Source organism: Anas acuta, chromosome 3 (genome assembly GCF_963932015.1).
Source record: "Anas acuta chromosome 3, bAnaAcu1.1, whole genome shotgun sequence".
Classification (NCBI taxonomy): Eukaryota; Metazoa; Chordata; class Aves; order Anseriformes; family Anatidae; genus Anas; species Anas acuta.
In genome coordinates, this window is record NC_088981.1 from 113,086,094 (window position 1) to 113,104,561 (window position 18,468).

At 45.3% G+C, this 18,468-nt stretch overlaps 1 protein-coding gene across 4 annotated transcripts in view; it reads right to left on the bottom strand.

The window, feature by feature from the left end:
- RCAN2 (regulator of calcineurin 2) overlaps window positions 1-18,468 on the bottom strand; it is an 81,415-nt gene that overhangs the window by 22,907 nt on the left and 40,040 nt on the right. The window contains exon 1 of one of the 4 annotated variants that reach the window (XM_068678813.1): window positions 17,742-18,044. The exons of the other annotated variants lie outside the window; for them this stretch is intronic. Within the exon in view, the coding sequence (XP_068534914.1) occupies window positions 17,742-17,828 (87 nt within the window). The 5' untranslated portion in view covers window positions 17,829-18,044. Of the gene's footprint in view, window positions 1-17,741; window positions 18,045-18,468 lie in introns of those variants that run through there. 4 annotated transcript variants of the gene reach the window in all.

Sequence of the window (18,468 nt, forward strand, 5' to 3'; positions counted from 1 at the left end):
CGAGGTGCGGCCTCACCAGAGCCGAGTACAGGGGGACGATCACCTCCCTAGCCCTGCTGGTCACAGTGTTTCTGATACAAGCCAGGATGCCGTTGGCCTTCTTGGCCACCAGAGCACACTGCTGGCTCATATTCAGCCGACTGTCCACCATCACTCCCAGGTCCTTCTCTGCCTGGCAGCTCTCCAACCATTCCTCTCCCAGCCTGTACCTCTGCTTGGGGTTATTGCGCCCCAGGTGCAGGACCCGGCACTTGGCCTTGTTGAACTTCATACAGTTGACCTCAGCCCATCGGTGCAGCCTATCCAGATCCTCCTGCAGAGCCTTCCTACCCTCGAGCAGATCGACACACGCACCTAGCTTGGTGTCATCTGCAAACTTACTGAGGGTGCACTCAATGCCGTCATCCAGATCATCGATGAAGATGTTAAAGAGGACCGGCCCCAGCACCGAGCCCTGGGGGACGCCACTAGTGACTGGCCTCCAACTGGACTTGGCTCCATTCACCACAACTCTTTGGGCCCGGCTATCCAGCCAGTTTCTAACCCAACGAAGCGTGCGCCAGTCCAAGCCAAGAGCAGCCAGTTTCTTGAGGAGAATGCTGTGGGAGACGGTGTCAAAAGCCTTGCTGAAGTCAAGGTAGACCACATCCACAGCCTTTCCCTCGTCCACCCAGCGCGTCACTTTGTCGTAGAAGGAGATCAGGTTCGTCAAGCAGGACCTGCCTTCCATAAACCCATGCTGGCTGGGCCTGATCGCCTGCTTGCCCTTCAAGTGCCGCATGATGACTCCCAAGAGGATCTGCTCCATGAGCTTCCCTGGTACTGAGGTCAAACTGACCGGCCTGTAGTTCCCCGGGTCTGCCCTCCGGCCCTTCTTGTAGATGGGCGTCACATTTGCTAGCCGCCAGTCAGCTGGGACCTCCCCCGATAGCCAGGACTGCTGATAAATGATGGATAGGGGCTTGGCCAGCTCCTCTGCCAGTTCTCTCAGTACCCTTGGGTGGATCCCATCCGGCCCCATCGATTTGTGGACATCCAAGTGCCGTAGCAGGTCACCAACCAGTTCTTCGTGGATGGTGAGGGCCACATCCTGCTCCCCGTCCCCTTCCACCAGTTCTGGGTACTGGGTATCCAGAGAGCAACCGGTTTTGCCGCTAAAGACTGAGGCAAAGAAGGCATTGAGCACCTCCGCCTTTTCCTCATCTCTTGTAACTAAGTTTCCCCCTGCATCCAGTAAAGGATGGAGATTCTCCCTAGTCCTCCTTTTTGTGTTGATGTATTTATAAAAGCGTTTTTTATTATCTTTAACGGCAGTAGCCAGATTGAGCTCCAGACGAGCTTTGGCCTTCCTAATCTTGTCCCTGCACAGCCTCGCTACATCCTTATAGTCCTCCTCAGTGGCCTGCCCTTTTTTCCAAAGATTATAAACCCTCTTTTTTCTCCTAAGCTCAAGCCACAATTCTCTGTTGAGCCAGGCTGGTCTTCTTCCCCGCTGGCTCATCTTTGGGCGCATGGGAATAGACCGCTCCTGCGCCATTAGGATTTGCCTCTTAAAGAGCGCCCAGCCTTCCTGGACCCCTCTGCCCTTCAGAACCGCCTCCCATGGGACTCCACCAACTAGTGTCCTGAGCAGCCCAAAGTCAGCCCTCCGAAAGTCCAATACAGTGGTTTTACTGGTTCCCTTCCTGGCCCCGCCAAGGATAGTGAACTCCACCATTTCGTGGTCACTCTGCCCAAGACTGTTCCCGACAATCACATCCTCCACCAGTCCTTCTCTGTTTGTGAAGAGAAGGTCTAGCAGGGCACCACCCCTGGTAGGTTCACTAATCAGCTGCGTCAGGAAGCTATCTTCCACTTTCTCCAGAAACCTCCTAGACTGCTTCCTCTGGGCTGTGTTGTGCTTCCAGGATATGTCAGGGAAGTTGAAGTCCCCCACGAGTACAAGCGCTGACGATTTCGCAACTTCTGTCAGCTGCCTGTAGAACTCCTCATCCGTCTCCTCATCCTGGTTCGGCGGTCTATAGCAGACCCCGACCAGGACACTAGCCTTGTTGTCCCTGCCGATCCTAACCCAAAGGGACTCGATCTTGTCATTCCTAGCCTCGAGTTCTACAACATCGAAAGACTCTCTAATATAGAGAGCCACACCGCCACCCCTTCTGTGCTGCCTGAGTTTCCTACTCCACGAGTTTCCTACTCCAGTTCAGGCAGCTTGTTCTGTGGTTAGCTTTCTGGTAAGGGCAGGTAAATTGTGAGCCAAAGATGAAATTAAACAATACAGGTTAGAAAATATAAAAGCCCTAACAAGCAAACAAAAAAACAATGACAAACATTAAATTTTGCTCTCTCTGCTTAAAAACAAAACTGATTTGCTTGTACTATTGCCATCCTGCTAATGTTAAAGGGGTTCTCAATACCTTTCAGTCCTACTATGTGGTTAGAAAGATGCACATTTTGTGTTCCAGACCTGATAACGAGTGACCTAGTGCAGAGAATTGATGCTAGCCAGCACACACGTAGCCTTAAAGCACGCCCTGGTCTGTGGCTCAGGCATTCTGCCGTGTTAGACCTAGGTCAGTGCTGTTTTGGCTGCATCTACACAGATCCTGTAGATGCTGAAGGCTGCATCTCCAGGGTTTTGCCGTCCTTACATGCTAGCTTCTAACAGCAAAAATAGTAGATAAAAGGTTGTCTGCTTGCAGATTCAGCGCCTTGCTCCAGAAAGAGGCTTGGAGAAAATGTAGCAGCCGTTACATAATGTGGGGTAGGCATTGGTAATTCATCACCTCACAAAAGATGGCCGTGAAAGAAAAAAAAAAGAAAAAAAAAGAAAAAAAAAAAAGAAAGAGAATCATAGAACCAGTAAGGTTGGAAAAGGAAATGTCAAGCTGGAAGAAGCCTGATAGCTCCACCTCATGCTGGGACGGAGGCAGTAAGAGAATCCCTCGCCACCAGTCCTCCTGCAGAAGGACGGTCCAGCCAGGAGTGATAGCACTGCAGCAGCACCGCCAGCCTCCCGGTGAGCAAAACGAGGCAGACTTGCCTCTTGAAAACCAAGCGAGCTACACAAATGCATGTCCTGCTTCCAATTCATCAGCACAACAAAAGGTACGGAGCTGAGATCTGCCCCAGAGCTTCATGGAAGCAGCATTCGCGGTTCAGAAGCGGCTGACAAATGTCAGGGGCACAGAATTTTGCTGCGTTGCCTTTTCTGTTTTTAACCAGCTCACATCCCTGTTTACCTCAAAGTGACGCACATTCCTCCTGCTTAGCTCCACTGATCTGGAAACCAAAGGCGCCTTCAAGATGAAATAAACCGTTCCTGTGGCAATGCCAGGGGGGTGATTTAATATACTTTGGAGACTTCTCAATTCCATTTCACACCCAACGACTGAGCTTGAAGGAAAAGCCACACTTTACATTTCTTTTTTTCATAGGAGCTCTGCTATTTTACTGTATTGCCCACGACAGCTTTTCTGAGCGCTCCACATTGGAAGCCCTCCAGTTGCAGATGCCACATCCCCGAAACACGGGAAGGAGGCTTTCCAGCCGGCTGGCCAAATGCATGTTGTAGGAATAGATCCTTTAGTTCTGCCCCTGCCTGGGGAGTGCCCTGCAGAAACATCAGGCCGGTCTCTGGGAAGCTCCTGTTCATTGCCATGCTGGACGCTATTTTGTGTATCGTTCCTCAATCCTTTTTTTTTTTCCCATCACATTTGGTTGTGAAAAAAAAAAAGGAAGAGCAAGTTTGTGGAGCATTTAAAATAACTCCTATATTTCCAAATAGCAGTGTTGCATTTTGGCTTGAGACTGATGAAAATAATGCTGATAATGAATGCAGGAAGAAAAGGTCCTTGCAAGCTGCCCTGAAGTAAGCATTTGGTGTTGTGGTTTTTTTTGTTTGTTTGTTTGTTTGTTTAATTATTATTTATTATTTTTTAAGAATTAAAACAATAAATGGGTAGGTAATGTATACAGTGAACTCCAAGGAGCGTTCAGTTCAAGAATGTACGCAGCACAACACCAGCTATCAGTTCTGCCTTATTGCTGGAGACATTTACGCCCAACATCTAATTGGTAGCACACCAAATTGCTGTGGATATTCGTAGCCAGCATCAATAACTCTTAAAGTTCCTGTCACCTTAATTTAGCAAACAAAGGTGTGGAAGAAAAACAACCTTAATTAGTTTTTACCAATAGTTGCTCCGTCTCTGCCAACAAGGGCATTCGAGTCGGAGCAGATCTGCACAGGGGGTGCTGAGGACTTTCTGGATGCCCGTTAGCAGTTGGAGCACACCAGGCACGCTCCTGGAGTAATTTCATCTGAAAGGAATCCAGCCCATGGGCTCATCTGTGATGCGAACAGAAGTCCAGTTAATGGAGATAGTTGCCCCATGAGAATCCCCAGCTCAGACTGAAAAATGTGCTGATGTGGACTCAAGCTGGTATCTCTCCCGGTGATGGCTAGCTGGCATTCCTGAAAAAGCCTGCAATAAATAAAATGTAATGGCCACTAACAAATAAGGAGCTGCTAGTCAAACTTGTGCAGGAAACTAGGGTTGCGAGGTTATTCATTAGGAGAACCAGCATGAAAAATATTCATAGCACTGTATAAATTTAGGGACTGTAAAAAAAAAAAAAAAAAAAAAACAGAACCTGAAATGTTCATTCACTTATGCTATTTTTCAGGGATGACTGAAAAACTGAAGTTTTATCCTGTTGGCTCTTCAAGGTGGACCATTTTTGTTTTCTGTGTGGCAAAAGCAAGGTGAGGACATATGTGTGGTCACAGCGCCCACGCAGGGGAGCTGTGAGGGGAGAAGCACCATTTTCCATTTCCATTCTGGAGAAATCTACTTAGTTAGATGATCTAGAAAGCTCAGTCTCTTGTTGCCAAACGTGCTGGAGTGCCAGGGGACACCTCTGCTGGTGCCAGTGACACAGAAGCAGAACCTCACTGGCCAGAACACTGAATATGAGAATGAAATATAGGAAAGAAAACACTAAAAGAGCTGAAGAACTGAAGTTTTATTTATATGCTTGGAGATGTACTGTTGTAAAACATCCATAAAACCCATATTATTCATTCCCTGTCTTTTTCAGCCCGGTTAACTAGAAAAATAAACAAGAAAAAGCCGTGGGACGGTTTAAACAAATAAAATGCTTGTCTTGCCCATTCCTGATTTACTGGCTTGCCCGCAGTGATCAACATTTACAGCATTTCAGCTGTTTCTCATCACAGTCGCGGGGAATACTTTTCCCCTTCCCGTCTCAGTGCAACCAAACGCAAACTGCACCAACATAACTCAAAATAAGAGTTCCAGCAAGGTTTGATTGAGAAAGGACACCAATGATTTCGAAGACGACCCTTTAGTAGAAGAAAAAAACAAAAAAAAAAACACAAGCAGGAGAGGGGAAGAGAATCTCTTTTATGAATGTTTTTTAATGGGAAAAAGGTAGAAAGGAAAATGATTGACCCAGCAATGCCCATTCTCAGAAGTTTAATAAGAAAATCTGTGCTTAAAGTTAACTTCAAATGCAAGCAGTTGACCAGAGACAAAAATGTAGAAGGCAGCGTACACCCACGCCTTAGTCTTTGCACCCCTGCACTAAAGCATGAAGGAAGGAAGCTCTTACCTCCTCTCTTGCCCCTCTGCCTGCTGTTGCAGCCCATAACACAGGGCAGAACAGGCAGAAGTGTGACCACTGTCTGTCGCTCTCCTGCTACTGTTTTACTGCTCCTTCTTCTTGCCAGTCAGCCTGGCCCATCTGTCATTCCGTCTTACACTTCGTTTGTAAATTACTCAAGCCGCTCTGCTTTCTGTATACATGTGAACAGCTCCTGGAAGCTGCAGCCTCTACGTCTGGAGTCTCGCTGCACAATGAAAACACAGCACGAGCAGCACTGTGCTACCCCTGGGTGAGCAGCAAACCCACATAAATCCCACGTAAACAGCACTTCAAGGCCAACGCTACGTGAAGGAGTTCAATAAAGGCACCTTTCAGCAGAAATATGTGGTAAAAAAGAAAACTAAGAAAAAATCAGCTTGGGTCAGAGAAGAACAGAGATGAAGCCTTCTGCCTGCATGCACAGCAAGGAGAGGGATACAGGAATGTCTCTCGGGATCCGTTTCAGACATCCTGGCCCATTCAGCTCGCTGTAGGAGATAGAAAGAGCTCAAACTGGTCACACAGCAGCCACTGTAACTGAATGGATGCCACGAGCAATTCCAACAGATTTCACCTGATGGGCTAGAAAAGGGTTTGAGGGTTCAAAGATGCATGAGGGATGCTTACACCACATCAGAGCATGCCTTTCTGCATTTTGTGCTTGGTTAATGCACCATACCTCTGCAGGACATGAGGGCACTTCAGACCTCCCCTCATGGCTTAGTTTGGCTCAGGCCAGGCTTGGCTCAGACTCCACTAACAGTTCTGGTTATCATCTAGGTCAATAAAAGGCGAATATGTGAATTTCTAGGAGAGTTTCAAGTCAGGAGATGCTGAAAAGGACCAAAAGACTGGATTCAACTATGACCATCTGCTTCTGAACTTCTGCGTCTGGTCCAGTAACCACTCAAGAGGGTCCATCAGGTTTCCTAAATTGAAAGAAATATGGATTCCTTGGTCTTGTTCTCCCTTAACTTTATATTTTAATCAGTGATTAAAGAAAAAAAAAGTTTCTAGAACATGAGCAGGTTTACAAGTATTGACGTGCACCACGATATGCACTTTTGATGTTCAATCCTCATTTGTTGTAGGACATAGCGGAAGAAAGCCAACGCAATCCTTAGGAGAAAATGATATTAATGTTTCCAGAGTGGTCCCACGGAAAGTGTCCACGGAGAAGCAAGCCATTAGATGAATCACTCGCTGCTCCTCAGCCAGGCTTGTTGGGGGTCACACCTAACGTGGTCACACGTAGGTGGTAATTCCCTGCTCAGCACAGGACTGGAACACGATGTGCCTCGGGAAAGGAACACGAGTCCATACGTACCGCAGCACCAGCTCAGCTCTGCGTTACACCCCCGGCTCTCCAAAATTAAAATACGAGCACTTCCAAAACTTGTTTTATCCACATCGAAATCAGGCTTTGTTTAAAGATTGTTGCGTTGTAATCTTAAAACCAATTTGGTTCCTGCGAATCAAAATGCAAACTTTCTGCCCTACTCCAAATCGAGCAAACAGAATGTGTATGGTGGGGTTATTTTGGGTTGGTTTGTGGGTTGTTGTGTTTTTTTGTTGTTTTCATTCTTTTTTCTTTAGTAACCATGCAATCTCTTTTAATTTGAGAGATCCAGCAAAAATATGTTGAGTTACTGCAATCTCTTAGGCAAGATTATTTCCAGAAAAGGCTTTTATGATTCATGAAAGTTTCCTTCTGTAGCTTGCCAGTGTGTCTTCATTACCAATTCTTTATGTACATGTCATTTGCAACCTGCTTAACTCTTTGTGGTGCTTCCTTCACCAATTCTTCAAAGGGAGAGCTCCTTGTAGCAGGGCAGCACAAGGAGCAGAAAGGTCCTCGACTTGGCTGGTGCTGAGCGGTGCTTACACCGAGACATCGGGGTGTTACCAGCACTATTCCCATCCTAAATCCAAAACACAGCACCATGGCTGGATGCGGTGCTTAGGGACATGGTTTAGTGGGTGACAGTGGTGGTAGGGGGATGGTTGGACCAGATGATCTTGGAGGGCTTTTCCAACCTGAATGATTCTATGATATGAGCTACTATGAAGAAAATTAAACTTGAACGTTTTCTGATTAGAATAATTTATCATTTAGGCTGGAAGAGATCCATAATATCAAGCTCAACATTGATGTAACACTACCAAGACCACTGCTAAGCCATGTCCCTCAGTGCCAGGTCCTCACATCTCTTAAATGTCTCCAGGGACGGTGACTCCCCCACCTCCCTGGGCAGCCTGTTCTGATACCTGACCACCTCCTCCATGAAGCAATTCTTCCTGACATCTAACCTAAACCTCCCCTGGTGCAACTTGAGGCCATTTCCCAGCATCCTGGTTTGGTTGGGTTAATGTATTTAGATGAAGGAGAAGACAAAAATGAATTCCTTTTTATTATTACATAGGATGTAGGTTTTCCTCACAACGGGAATCGCGATGTAAAAAATGGAAAGACACCAGTGAGTGTATGCACAGACAGGCACAAGAGAGAAGGGTAACTACAGGTAGCAATCTGCTCCTCCTCATTTCAAATGGAGGAACTGCCACCAACTACCATGATTACATTAATGCATGGCCCTGAAAGAGACCACCGTAAGGGACTGCGAGGGTAGCGTCCTCCCACACTCACCCGCTTTGTGCCCACCGAGGAGCTTCTGATTAGCTATAATATGCTGGATACAGCTGAGCGTAATGCTGTTATCATTTCGGAGAGTTTAACTGTGAATTTGATTTTGCAGATTGGGGTAGAAAATGGATGGGAAGCATCTGCATAAAGAGAGATTATACAGTCTTCCCTCTAAGCTGCTTTTATATTGTCACTAGCATCCATTTCGGCATTGTCCTATAAAAACCTGACAATGCTTTCTGGTTTGAATAAACTTCAGTGGAAAAAAAAAAAACAAACGTGCTTTGCACTTTGAGAGGCTGTTTTATCTCCAGAGGCAGGTCACAGCCCTCAGAGGACACCAATAACTGAAGCTGCATTGATGCCCAAATATCAGAGAAATGCCGTGTAGTGGTCAACACACAGCTAATCAAAAAAGAAAAATACGACGGCGTATTTTCATTCCCAATATAGTGCCTAATTAGCCTGCAGGACTTTAGAGCGTTATCAAACCTAATGAAATCAAAGAGTGTATTTCAGAAAATTGGGCTTGTGCAGACTGGTAAGGAGAAGACTTTGTGTGGAGCTGTAAGCAGATGCCCAGCACCTAAAGGGGAGATGCTGGGCCCAGGCTACTTACAAGTTATGTCAAGGGAGGAGAGGCAGTGGTTTCTATCTGCCTCAATAGCCGCTAGCACTGACCACTACCAGACAGGATACGGACGAGGGAATTTCAGTCTTGCAGTGATATAATTGTTTTAGTAGGCAGATGGAAGAAACCCCAGGGTGAAAAAGCAAATATTCCTGACCAAACTGCTCCCATGTCATTTTTCAACCAACTGGATAATTTCCAGTTGGCACGGATTCTGTTTAGAAACAAGAGCTGGAAAGTAGACTAATCCTATCTTACAGCTAAAAACAGCACTGCTCTTCATCAAAATCATTTTCATTTCCTGATGTGAAAAATGTACCAGTAGCTGCATGATATTAAAAAGATCCTGGACCGGCATTATGAAACCGAAGCTGCTCCTCATAGGGCCTTGTGTGCAGAGCTGTTGAGAAGTCAGTAGGGAGGCAGCGAGCCCAGTGTCTGGCGGCCAGAGGGGTAACCAAATGTGGATTCTATTTTTATGAATGTTTTTTTATTAAAAAAAAAAAAAAGAAACAAGTAGGACATATAAAAATAGCTGGTATCCTGCAGAGTCCAGTTTCTTGCTGTGTGACAGCTTCACGCCATCTCTGTGTCCTAAAGGAAGTTACTTGCCTCACAAATGCCATTATGCAAGTCCATAATGTGTCTCTCAAGGAGTCTGACTCTGAAGAAAGATCCTAAAGCACTAAAGTTTGGTGCAATTAGATTTTAGATGACACACAAATACACAGGACCAGCAATTTCTGAGGGTCTCAACCTGGCAGCCGGACGGTACCTGCACCCAGCTGCAAGTCCCCATTGCAGGGGCTGTGCTCACTGGGACTCACAACCAGAATTTCCATCTTTCAGTTTCAATCTTGGCTTGTACTGTGTCCTTAATCAGTATGGGATACTACTATGTAATTATAAAGGACAAATTATCAACTAGAATTATCAGCTAAGAGTGAACACATCCACTCTCTGAGTCCCTCAGTGCAGCCCTCGGACCGAGTACAGGGTACACAGACCAGGAACACAATAGACCTGGACTTGCTATAGATAAACCTCAAATTTGATGGAAAACATTTTGGGGCAGATGAATCAAAAGAGGTTGAAAGCAATGGTAGCTTCCTACAGACAAGTGGTCTCAAAATAGAGCCGTTCAAGATAATCTGCAGCTGTTATCAGCTACTTACTTCATTTTACACAGCCGTGGCACATTCCCATTTACTACAGTTTTACCATATCTATACCAATTACTCTCTCTGCAAAGTAAATTCTCCTTATCGAAGGCATTTGAAACCTCCTCTGTGTAAAATCCTTATTGTCCTCTTGCTCTGCCTGTTTCACACTATATAAAGCAGTTAAAGCTTAAGCAGCAATTTTAGCAAACATCTAGCCAATGACATTCAAAAATGTTCTTTTCTTGGGTGCAGTATGTGTTGAGTAATCACCTGTTCCTCTGCTACTAGATGTCAAGGAAATGGTTTTATTCTGCACTACTTGGTTACATGAAGCTCTGTCCCCTACCCCAAGAAATACCTCTCCTTTGGGAGTTAGGCGTGTGTGCATGGAGCTTAAATCACGACAGTTTTTCAACAGTTTCAGTCTAGTTATCTGCTCCAACAGCAAGAAATAGGTCTCTGAACACCTTTCCTCTTGATTCATTCACTGTTAAAAAGAAAAATCAACTTCCCAAATCTCTAAAACTTTAAGTACGTCAATAATTTGCTTCCAACATAAGCAGCATACTTATTATTACTATGAATACATACAAATTACTGTTACAAAGCATTTGGCTTCCCTCCCAGCTGTCATAATTAATAAGAATTTTTTCCAGCTCACCAATCCTCTGGTTATGGTTCAAGGACTAGCAGTAGCCCGCAGGTAGCTGGCTGGTCACACCGTCCTAGAAATCCTGTGACACAATCAGCTGCTTCTCTAGATAAAGGTAGTACCTTTCACACTTCACTACTTCTCTTCTTAGGATCTGCAAACCAGATGGCAACACTAAATCTCATTTTACAGACAAAAGGTGTGCATCCGAGATATCCTAAGGCGCGCTTTGGTACATTTTATCAGGTCCTGTACACTTGCATAACTTTACCTTACCTCTATTTTTGGCACTTCTCCTCTGCTCTGGCCACCACTAGGTGTCTTTTTTTTTTGTGTGTGTTTTGTTGTTGGTGGTGGTTGTTTCTATCAAGTTAGCTCATGATCAGCCAAGTTCTTTATACAACCACACACAAAACCAGTCATCCTGTAACCCTCTCTGCATTGTTTGCTCTGTGTTGTCTTCTTGCTGTTATTGGATTTTCATATTGTTTTCCTCCTTCCTAGGTATTACAGAACTTTTCTTGTTCTCATTTAAACCCACTGCTAGCTGAAATTCATTTTACGATGTTGCACACTTGGTTTTCGCTTCATATACAAACCCTTAAACTGCTGTAAAGCAAAAGGAGTATCTGATCTAGCCACAACTTCTCAACACACATCCCATCTATCCTTTGCGTCGGGATGGATGATCTCCATCATGCACTCAGAAGCGCTGTTTTAACTGCTAATCCTCACACCCCTCCAGCCCTCAAGCAGTCTTCTAAGAGGCACTATTCACAGGCTCCAGGAGTTTGCTGAAGATGACTTTTAAAAATGACATTCCTCATCCATCTAATCTCAGACTTTCCTGACTTGAAAAACGCACTTCAAAATCATTTTCCCCAAAAGTACTTGCCATGAAGTATTTTTTCCGTGCATTGCTAACTTTGAAATCTAAGGTCCGATACGAATTACCCACCTCCATTTGCTGAAAGAGAAACTGTCTGTCCCCAAAGCATTCTCCTAATTTAACATAACATGCTGTAACGTATCACTTAGTGTTTGGATACTTTCAGCAATATATACAGTATTGTTACTTATTTCTAGTATCATCTACCACACAGTACAACAACAAGGGAAAACACAATTCCTTCTTGCATTCCAGAAAGATGAAGCAGGAAGGAAGACGGACAAGGTAGGGGTAAGATATATTAAAAGAGAACAGATCTTGGCGGTGTACAAAATATATCGTGTCTCACACGTGCATACATAGCTTGGTCTTGCCATATCCAGTCGCTTGGGGATGAGAGGCTGGAGAGCTGACCTGGGGAAAGGGATCTGGGGGTTCTGGTTGGCAACAAGTTGAGTCTGAGCCAGCGGTATGACCGGGCAGCCAGAAGGGCCAGAAATACCCTGGGTGGCATCAGGCATGGAATTGCTAGCTGGGTGAGGGAAGGGGTTGTACAAAGGAAGGGCTACAAAGGTAATGGTAAAGGGCCTAGAGGGGAAGGCGTGTGAGGAGCAGCTGAGGTCCCTTGGTTTGTTCAGCCCGGAGCAGAGCAGGCTGAGGGGAGGCCTCATGGCGGCCTGCAGCTCCCTCACGAGGGGAGCGGAGGGGCAGGTGTTGAGCTCTGCTCACTGGGGACAGCGACAGGACCCGAGGGGATGGCATGGAGCTGGGACAGGGCAGGGTCAGGCTGGGGGTAAGGGAAAGGTTCTGCACCCAGAGGTGGTCAGGCACTGGGACAGACTCCCTAGGGCAGTAGTCACGACACCAAGCCTGACGGAGTTCAAGAAGCATTGGGACAATGCTCTCAGATATAGGGTCTGGTTTTGTGTGATTCTGTGTGGAGCCAGGAGTTGGACCCAAAGATCCTTGTGGGTCCCTTCTGACCCAGGATATTCATTCCATGATTTTGTGATCTGGTTTCTCCTTGCGGGTTTGCCGTGCAGGATCCTGCAGTGCTGCTGGGGCTGGTTCCTCTGTCAGAGCTACTGCAGTGAAGGGCTTTTCCTTGACTGAGCACCAACAGCAACACCAAATGAGGGCAGCTAAACGCACCCTAACAACACTGATGTTATGAGAAAGTCATCTGTGCTGTCAGGAATTAACATGAACAAAGCAGGAATCAACCTCTAGCCCAGATGGAAAGCATCAGCTGGAGCCAAACGTTATGGCTGCGTATGCATCGAGAAACATTGCCAGGGAGAAAAAAAGGGGGAAGTTTATTTTTTTTTTTTCTCTGGACAAATAATAATGTTAAATATCCTATACTGCTGCTAGTGCAGGGGGCAGCTAAGCAATCACACCTCAAGCTAGTAGAAACTGAAGGTCATCAGTACACTCTAAACCAAACAAAAGAGTCAAGACTCAACGCTGGAAGTCAATAAATACAGGAGGACCAGACAGTCCCCTGGCATGAGCCTCAGAAGTCTCCTCTGTGGAAAAGTTGAATTCTGTTGGCACTTAGATGATGAAGGTGCTTATTGCCACTGAGCCCTATAAACAGGGGCAATTTTCAGTAAAAGCCCAGGCACACGCTCCTGGCATCCCTTGAAGTGTGCGGCTGGACAACAGAAAACCCTGCGTCAACTGAGCGTGGGTCAGACGCTCTGCTTGGCCAGCCTCCCAACCTTGGCAAGTTGAGTGTTACCCAAGTGTTTGATAAACTGTGCTACTCGTTTTGTTCAGCATCTCTTCACCAAGAAAGAATTCGCTGCTTGAAACCACGCTGTCATGGCTGTTTGCATTCTGCATATGATTAGATAATGTCTTCCAAAGCAAACACGCTGCTTGGCACACGAACGGTCAAAACGAAGTGGATTATTTAATGCCTTGGGTATAATCACTCCTGGAAAATATTACAGGAAAAAGCGTCCAACTATAAAAAAAATACCCATTCATCTATGTGCTAAAATGTTTATTAAAATAAGGAGATGCATGCAACATGGTTAGTGGAGACACTTCCCTTGAAACATACAACTTTGCTCAATATCCAAGTCATGCTAAGAACCAGCAAGCTATCAGTAACGCTTGAGACAAAAAAAAAAAAAAAAAAAAAAAAAGCTTGAGGCCTTCAGAGAAACACTGCACTAGATAGATCACTATGGATCTGAAAACAACTTCACTTGGGAAAACTTATTTTGAGGAGGGGAAAAACAAACCCAACAACACAACAACAGAAGATTTGGGATTTGGGTACTTGCCTATCAAAGATTTTACAGCTGTAACACTACATGCAGACAAGAACTATGAGAACAAAGAAACTATCAAGTACAGAAAATACTAATGCAAGAGATTATAAAATAGGTCTTTCAGCTGTCAGGATTTTTTTTTTTTTGTGGTCACGCTGTTGTTTGGTTTTCTTCTTGTGTCTCCAGTTTTTGGAGTCATGACTGTGCAACAATCTTAAACCAAGGCTGTGTGGCTAAGGAGAAGAATTTGAAAACAGATGCCCTGAAACTCCCCAGGCAAGGCAGGATTTCTACCTCTGGGCAGCTGGCAGTACCCAGAGAGCAGCAACACTTCCCTTTTTCTACCACTTTCTTCACTTCACTCTAAGCTTAGAGCACTTAAGCTTTAAACCTCAGAACATCTCTGGGAGCGAGTGAGCCACTTTTACAAATGGAGAATTGAAGCGGGGATGAAAAAAAACACAGGAGCCAAATATTCTTTCGCTCTCAGAAGTTTAGATATGGTGTTAGGCAGCTAAGCCTCTCACAGGCAACTACAAGGCATGAGTAACCTCCAAATACATCCCAAACAAATATCATTAGCAATATGCTTACAGTAGCATTTGAACTAAATAATGAGTTTGCAGATTGACGGAGATCCCGCTCCGGTGGGGATTAATCCCGAAAAGCAGTATGGTCAAAAGAGAGGAACTATTTTTACCGTCTTCCTTGGCTGCCTGTCTCATCTCCACCTTATTTTTTCCCCTGCATGAAGGTAATGTTCCTATCTGCGTTACTTTACCTTACTGTCTTCAGATGCAAATTTAATCAGCCTCCATCATTAATATTTCTTCTCTGTTGCCGTAGTGCCTGGTTGTCCCAATCATACCTTGCTGCCTAGCCTCATGGCACATGAATGTAACTGAAGAGACCATGAAGAATTGGCAACATCAAAACGTTTTGATTTGAGTAAGAAGCATGAGTTTAAATTCTCTTCCACTGTTTCAGTAACATCTGGAATATCTCGATTAGAAATAAACAAAATATTCATTAACTAATTGCTTATGTAACAAACATTACATAAATTCATCATCTAGAGATTCTTCATTAAGAAGAATCTTAATTACCCAGGTGAACTTTGAAGCAGAACTGCACTACATGCTTTCTACGGGTATCTCCTCAAGTTCCCTGATTCCAGACGTAGAGGCGCTGCACGCTTAAGTAGCATCTTGATCAGCCTGACCCAATTCTGGGGCTATAAAAGGCAAGCTCAAAGCAACAGCTGCGAGAAAGTGGAAGACCCGCTCGATGGGTTCATGGATGGCCAACCAACGGTGTCAGCGCCGTGGGCCAGCTGCCAGCTTCAGGGCACCCACACGTGCTTATTGCAGGGATGAGCTGCTCCAAACACCGAAACTACAAAGCTTTGCCTTCAGTACTGAGCGAGCGTTCTCCTATTCCGGAGGCCAAATGGAAATGGAGCATTTCCGAGCCCGTCTGCCAGACGCTAAGAGCAGAACGCCTGCGGAATAAGGTCATTTCCATGGGTGGGAAAGCAGCAATAAGCCCAGCAGCTCGCTCTGCTCCGGCACCCAACAGCAGCCGCTGCCTCTCCAGCACCAGCTCAGGAGAAGCCACGGCTCCAAGGAGCCACAATCATCACCACCTGCTCCACAGCCCCAACACACACTGAGCTCTTCTGCTGCAGGCCTGGTGAATGGCCCCTGGCCACATCAGCAACCTGGGACTTCAGGTTTTGGTTACTCGTGCCTTCCAGTTGAAGGCAGGGACTTCTGTGCTCGCTTTTCCTCTTTTTCTTCAACTTTCACACCCGTAACCTCCTTCCTTTCCAACCTGAAACCTGGACGTTCCCCTTAAAGTCACCATTTTTCTACAGACCACCACCTTCAGAAAGCTGAAGTGAACCCCATTTGCAGACAAGAACCCCACAGGTTTTTTGTTGTCGTTGCTGCTGGAATTCTTGGAGTTGGCACCGACGTGCAAATGGGTCTGCAGTGAGCCATGGGTGGCCGAGGACTGTCTGCTTCTGGCATCCAAGACAGGCAACTTAGAAGTCGACTTACCATTTCCAAGCTGCAGTGCAGTCTGCAGTGCAGTCTCCTCTGTAAATACACCCAAAGTCTTTGCACTCGCTGCATTTGAATTCAGATGCCAGGGGAAAAAAGGGCAGGTTTAACCGAAGCAAACAAAGCACTGCAAGTCCAAGTGATGTGGCACATGAAAGGGACTCAGCTCCTGCAATGTCCCCGTCAGCCTTTTGTTCTGTTAGCCTGTGGTCTTCAGCCGTGCTTTTCAGATGCTGCAGCTTAAATCAGCCTCATCTAACTCTCACCAAAGTCATTGGAGAGCTTCCTGCTGATTTTATGGAATCCCAGTTTTTACTTCTTCATTGCTACTGCCTTATAAATAAGGATGGAGGAAGATCACTGCAACTTTAATTTCTTGCACAGCCTAATATTCAACATGGACCAGACACTAAAAGACAGCCACTCCAATATGAGCCTATGTCAATGCAGGTCAATTTCTGAATTTAGAATTAAAACAAACAAATCTGTTGGTACTTTAAGGAAGGGAAGAAGACAACAAACATTTTTCTACTCAAAGCACAAGAGAAAGCATGTCCCGATGCAGGCAGGACCGTCCACCTGAACCACTCCTCCGAATTATTCCCCATCAGTTCCATCTCTGAATCCCCTACTGAACTGTGAAGAAAAAGCTTTTTAAATTAACAAGAATCTCTCGCTAGCAGCATAAAAGCATTTGTACACAGTGTGTGTGTGATATCACCTGGTAACAAACCAACAGGGGAATAAGAGTCAGGACAAACTCTTGCGAATGGCAATGCTTTTTTTCCAGATATTTCCATTGGCCTCAAGGTATGACTCAGAGTTAAACAGAACAGGGGTTCTGAATTTGGCCTCAGATTTGTACAGCCTTTTCCCCCCCATCCCATGTTTTTAATACTAAGAAGACAGCAATCAGATTAGAAACTAATGTTGTCTGTCCATGTCCTTTAAATAAACAGCTGAATGTCACTGTGCTATGCCTCTGAGCTCTTTCAGCTGATCTGTGAAAAGCATACTTAAAATTCCTCTTTCAAACTTAATTTGCAGCGATTTTCTTGTAGTAATATCATAACAAATGAGAAAGATAATTGATTTCAACAGTAAGCAATTACATACAATGATTTTTCTACAGCAGTCGTCTAATTAAGAGACTACGAGCCCAGCATATCAAATCTTAGAATGAAGCATTTGAGGTATTCATACGAGATGCAAGATGCACAACTTTTTGTATTCTGCCCTATTGCAGATGCACCAAAACACTCGCTCCAAACTTTTAACCCTTCGCAAAGATTTCCCACTCGGCTGGGTTCAGAAGCCAAGGAACAGCTCCTGCTCAAATGAGTAAAGACAGCTGAAGATCGTCAATATTGATAAATAACAAACATTCGCGGCACGGCTGATCTAAAAAAGTGACACCAGACTAAAAATATCTCGAGAAAATTAACAATGAATGGTTTGTTCTGAAGATGAAGCATGCACATACACAGATGCCAGTTATATAACCCATTTCTTAGATCAGGCAAGAGTAAACACCGGGCTGTTCTTTCAGCTTATCAGACCACGGTAAAAAGCAGGCACATTTCTCTCCCACGTCTCTCTCTCCCCTAATTAACAGATTTTTTAACGGCGTGCCTTTTACTACCGCAGCAGAATCTCATTCTGAATCGCTACATACAAATCCCCATCGCTCCCACAGGCTTTTCTAAGAAGCATCTGCAACAAAAGAACAGTAGGCGCATACCTTAACCTCTTGGTTGGCAAAAACCTCCACGTCAACCCCACAGGCAACCAGAGTGGAGACATCACAGTCCATGCTACGGGCTGGCATCCCCCCCTTTTGCACACAGAGTTAAGCAACCTCCGAGTAACAAACGCCTGGAAGGAGACAAAAATCTTCGGCTCGGTATTGCTATTGAGCAGTCCGAAATTCTGTTTCAGTGCCGACAACGAGCGCAAGCCTCCGCCACGAGCTCTTTGCCCTTAACTGAGTTGCTCCTTGCCTTCCCCTCGTACACCCACCGACTGAGCCGGCGGAGCATAGTAACAGCGCTATTCCATCTCTCATGGCAATGACATCACCACCAGGACTGACATAAGCTAAATCTATTTTTTCAACCCTTTTATCTCTAGGCAGCACAGTGGATCAAATTGAACATGATTATGTGCTAAATCTGAACTCCGACTAAATCAATTCAAGCAGCGTTCGCTGGCAACTGAGTCATAGCTGTTGTTTCAGCTGAGTGCTTATGTTGGCAAAAAAAAGATCGCCTGACACTGAAAGCTCTGCTCCGAGTGTAAATTAACCCAGCATTTAAAGCCACCAAGCTTACGGTACGATCCATTACTTTATTACACCTTAAAATCCACAGCAGAGCGGCTAATAAAATAGAAGCAACAAAAAAGTCAGCATTCTGTTTTCCTCGCTCTTCTTTGCCATACAGCAAGCTACGTGACCCCGCGCAGGGGAT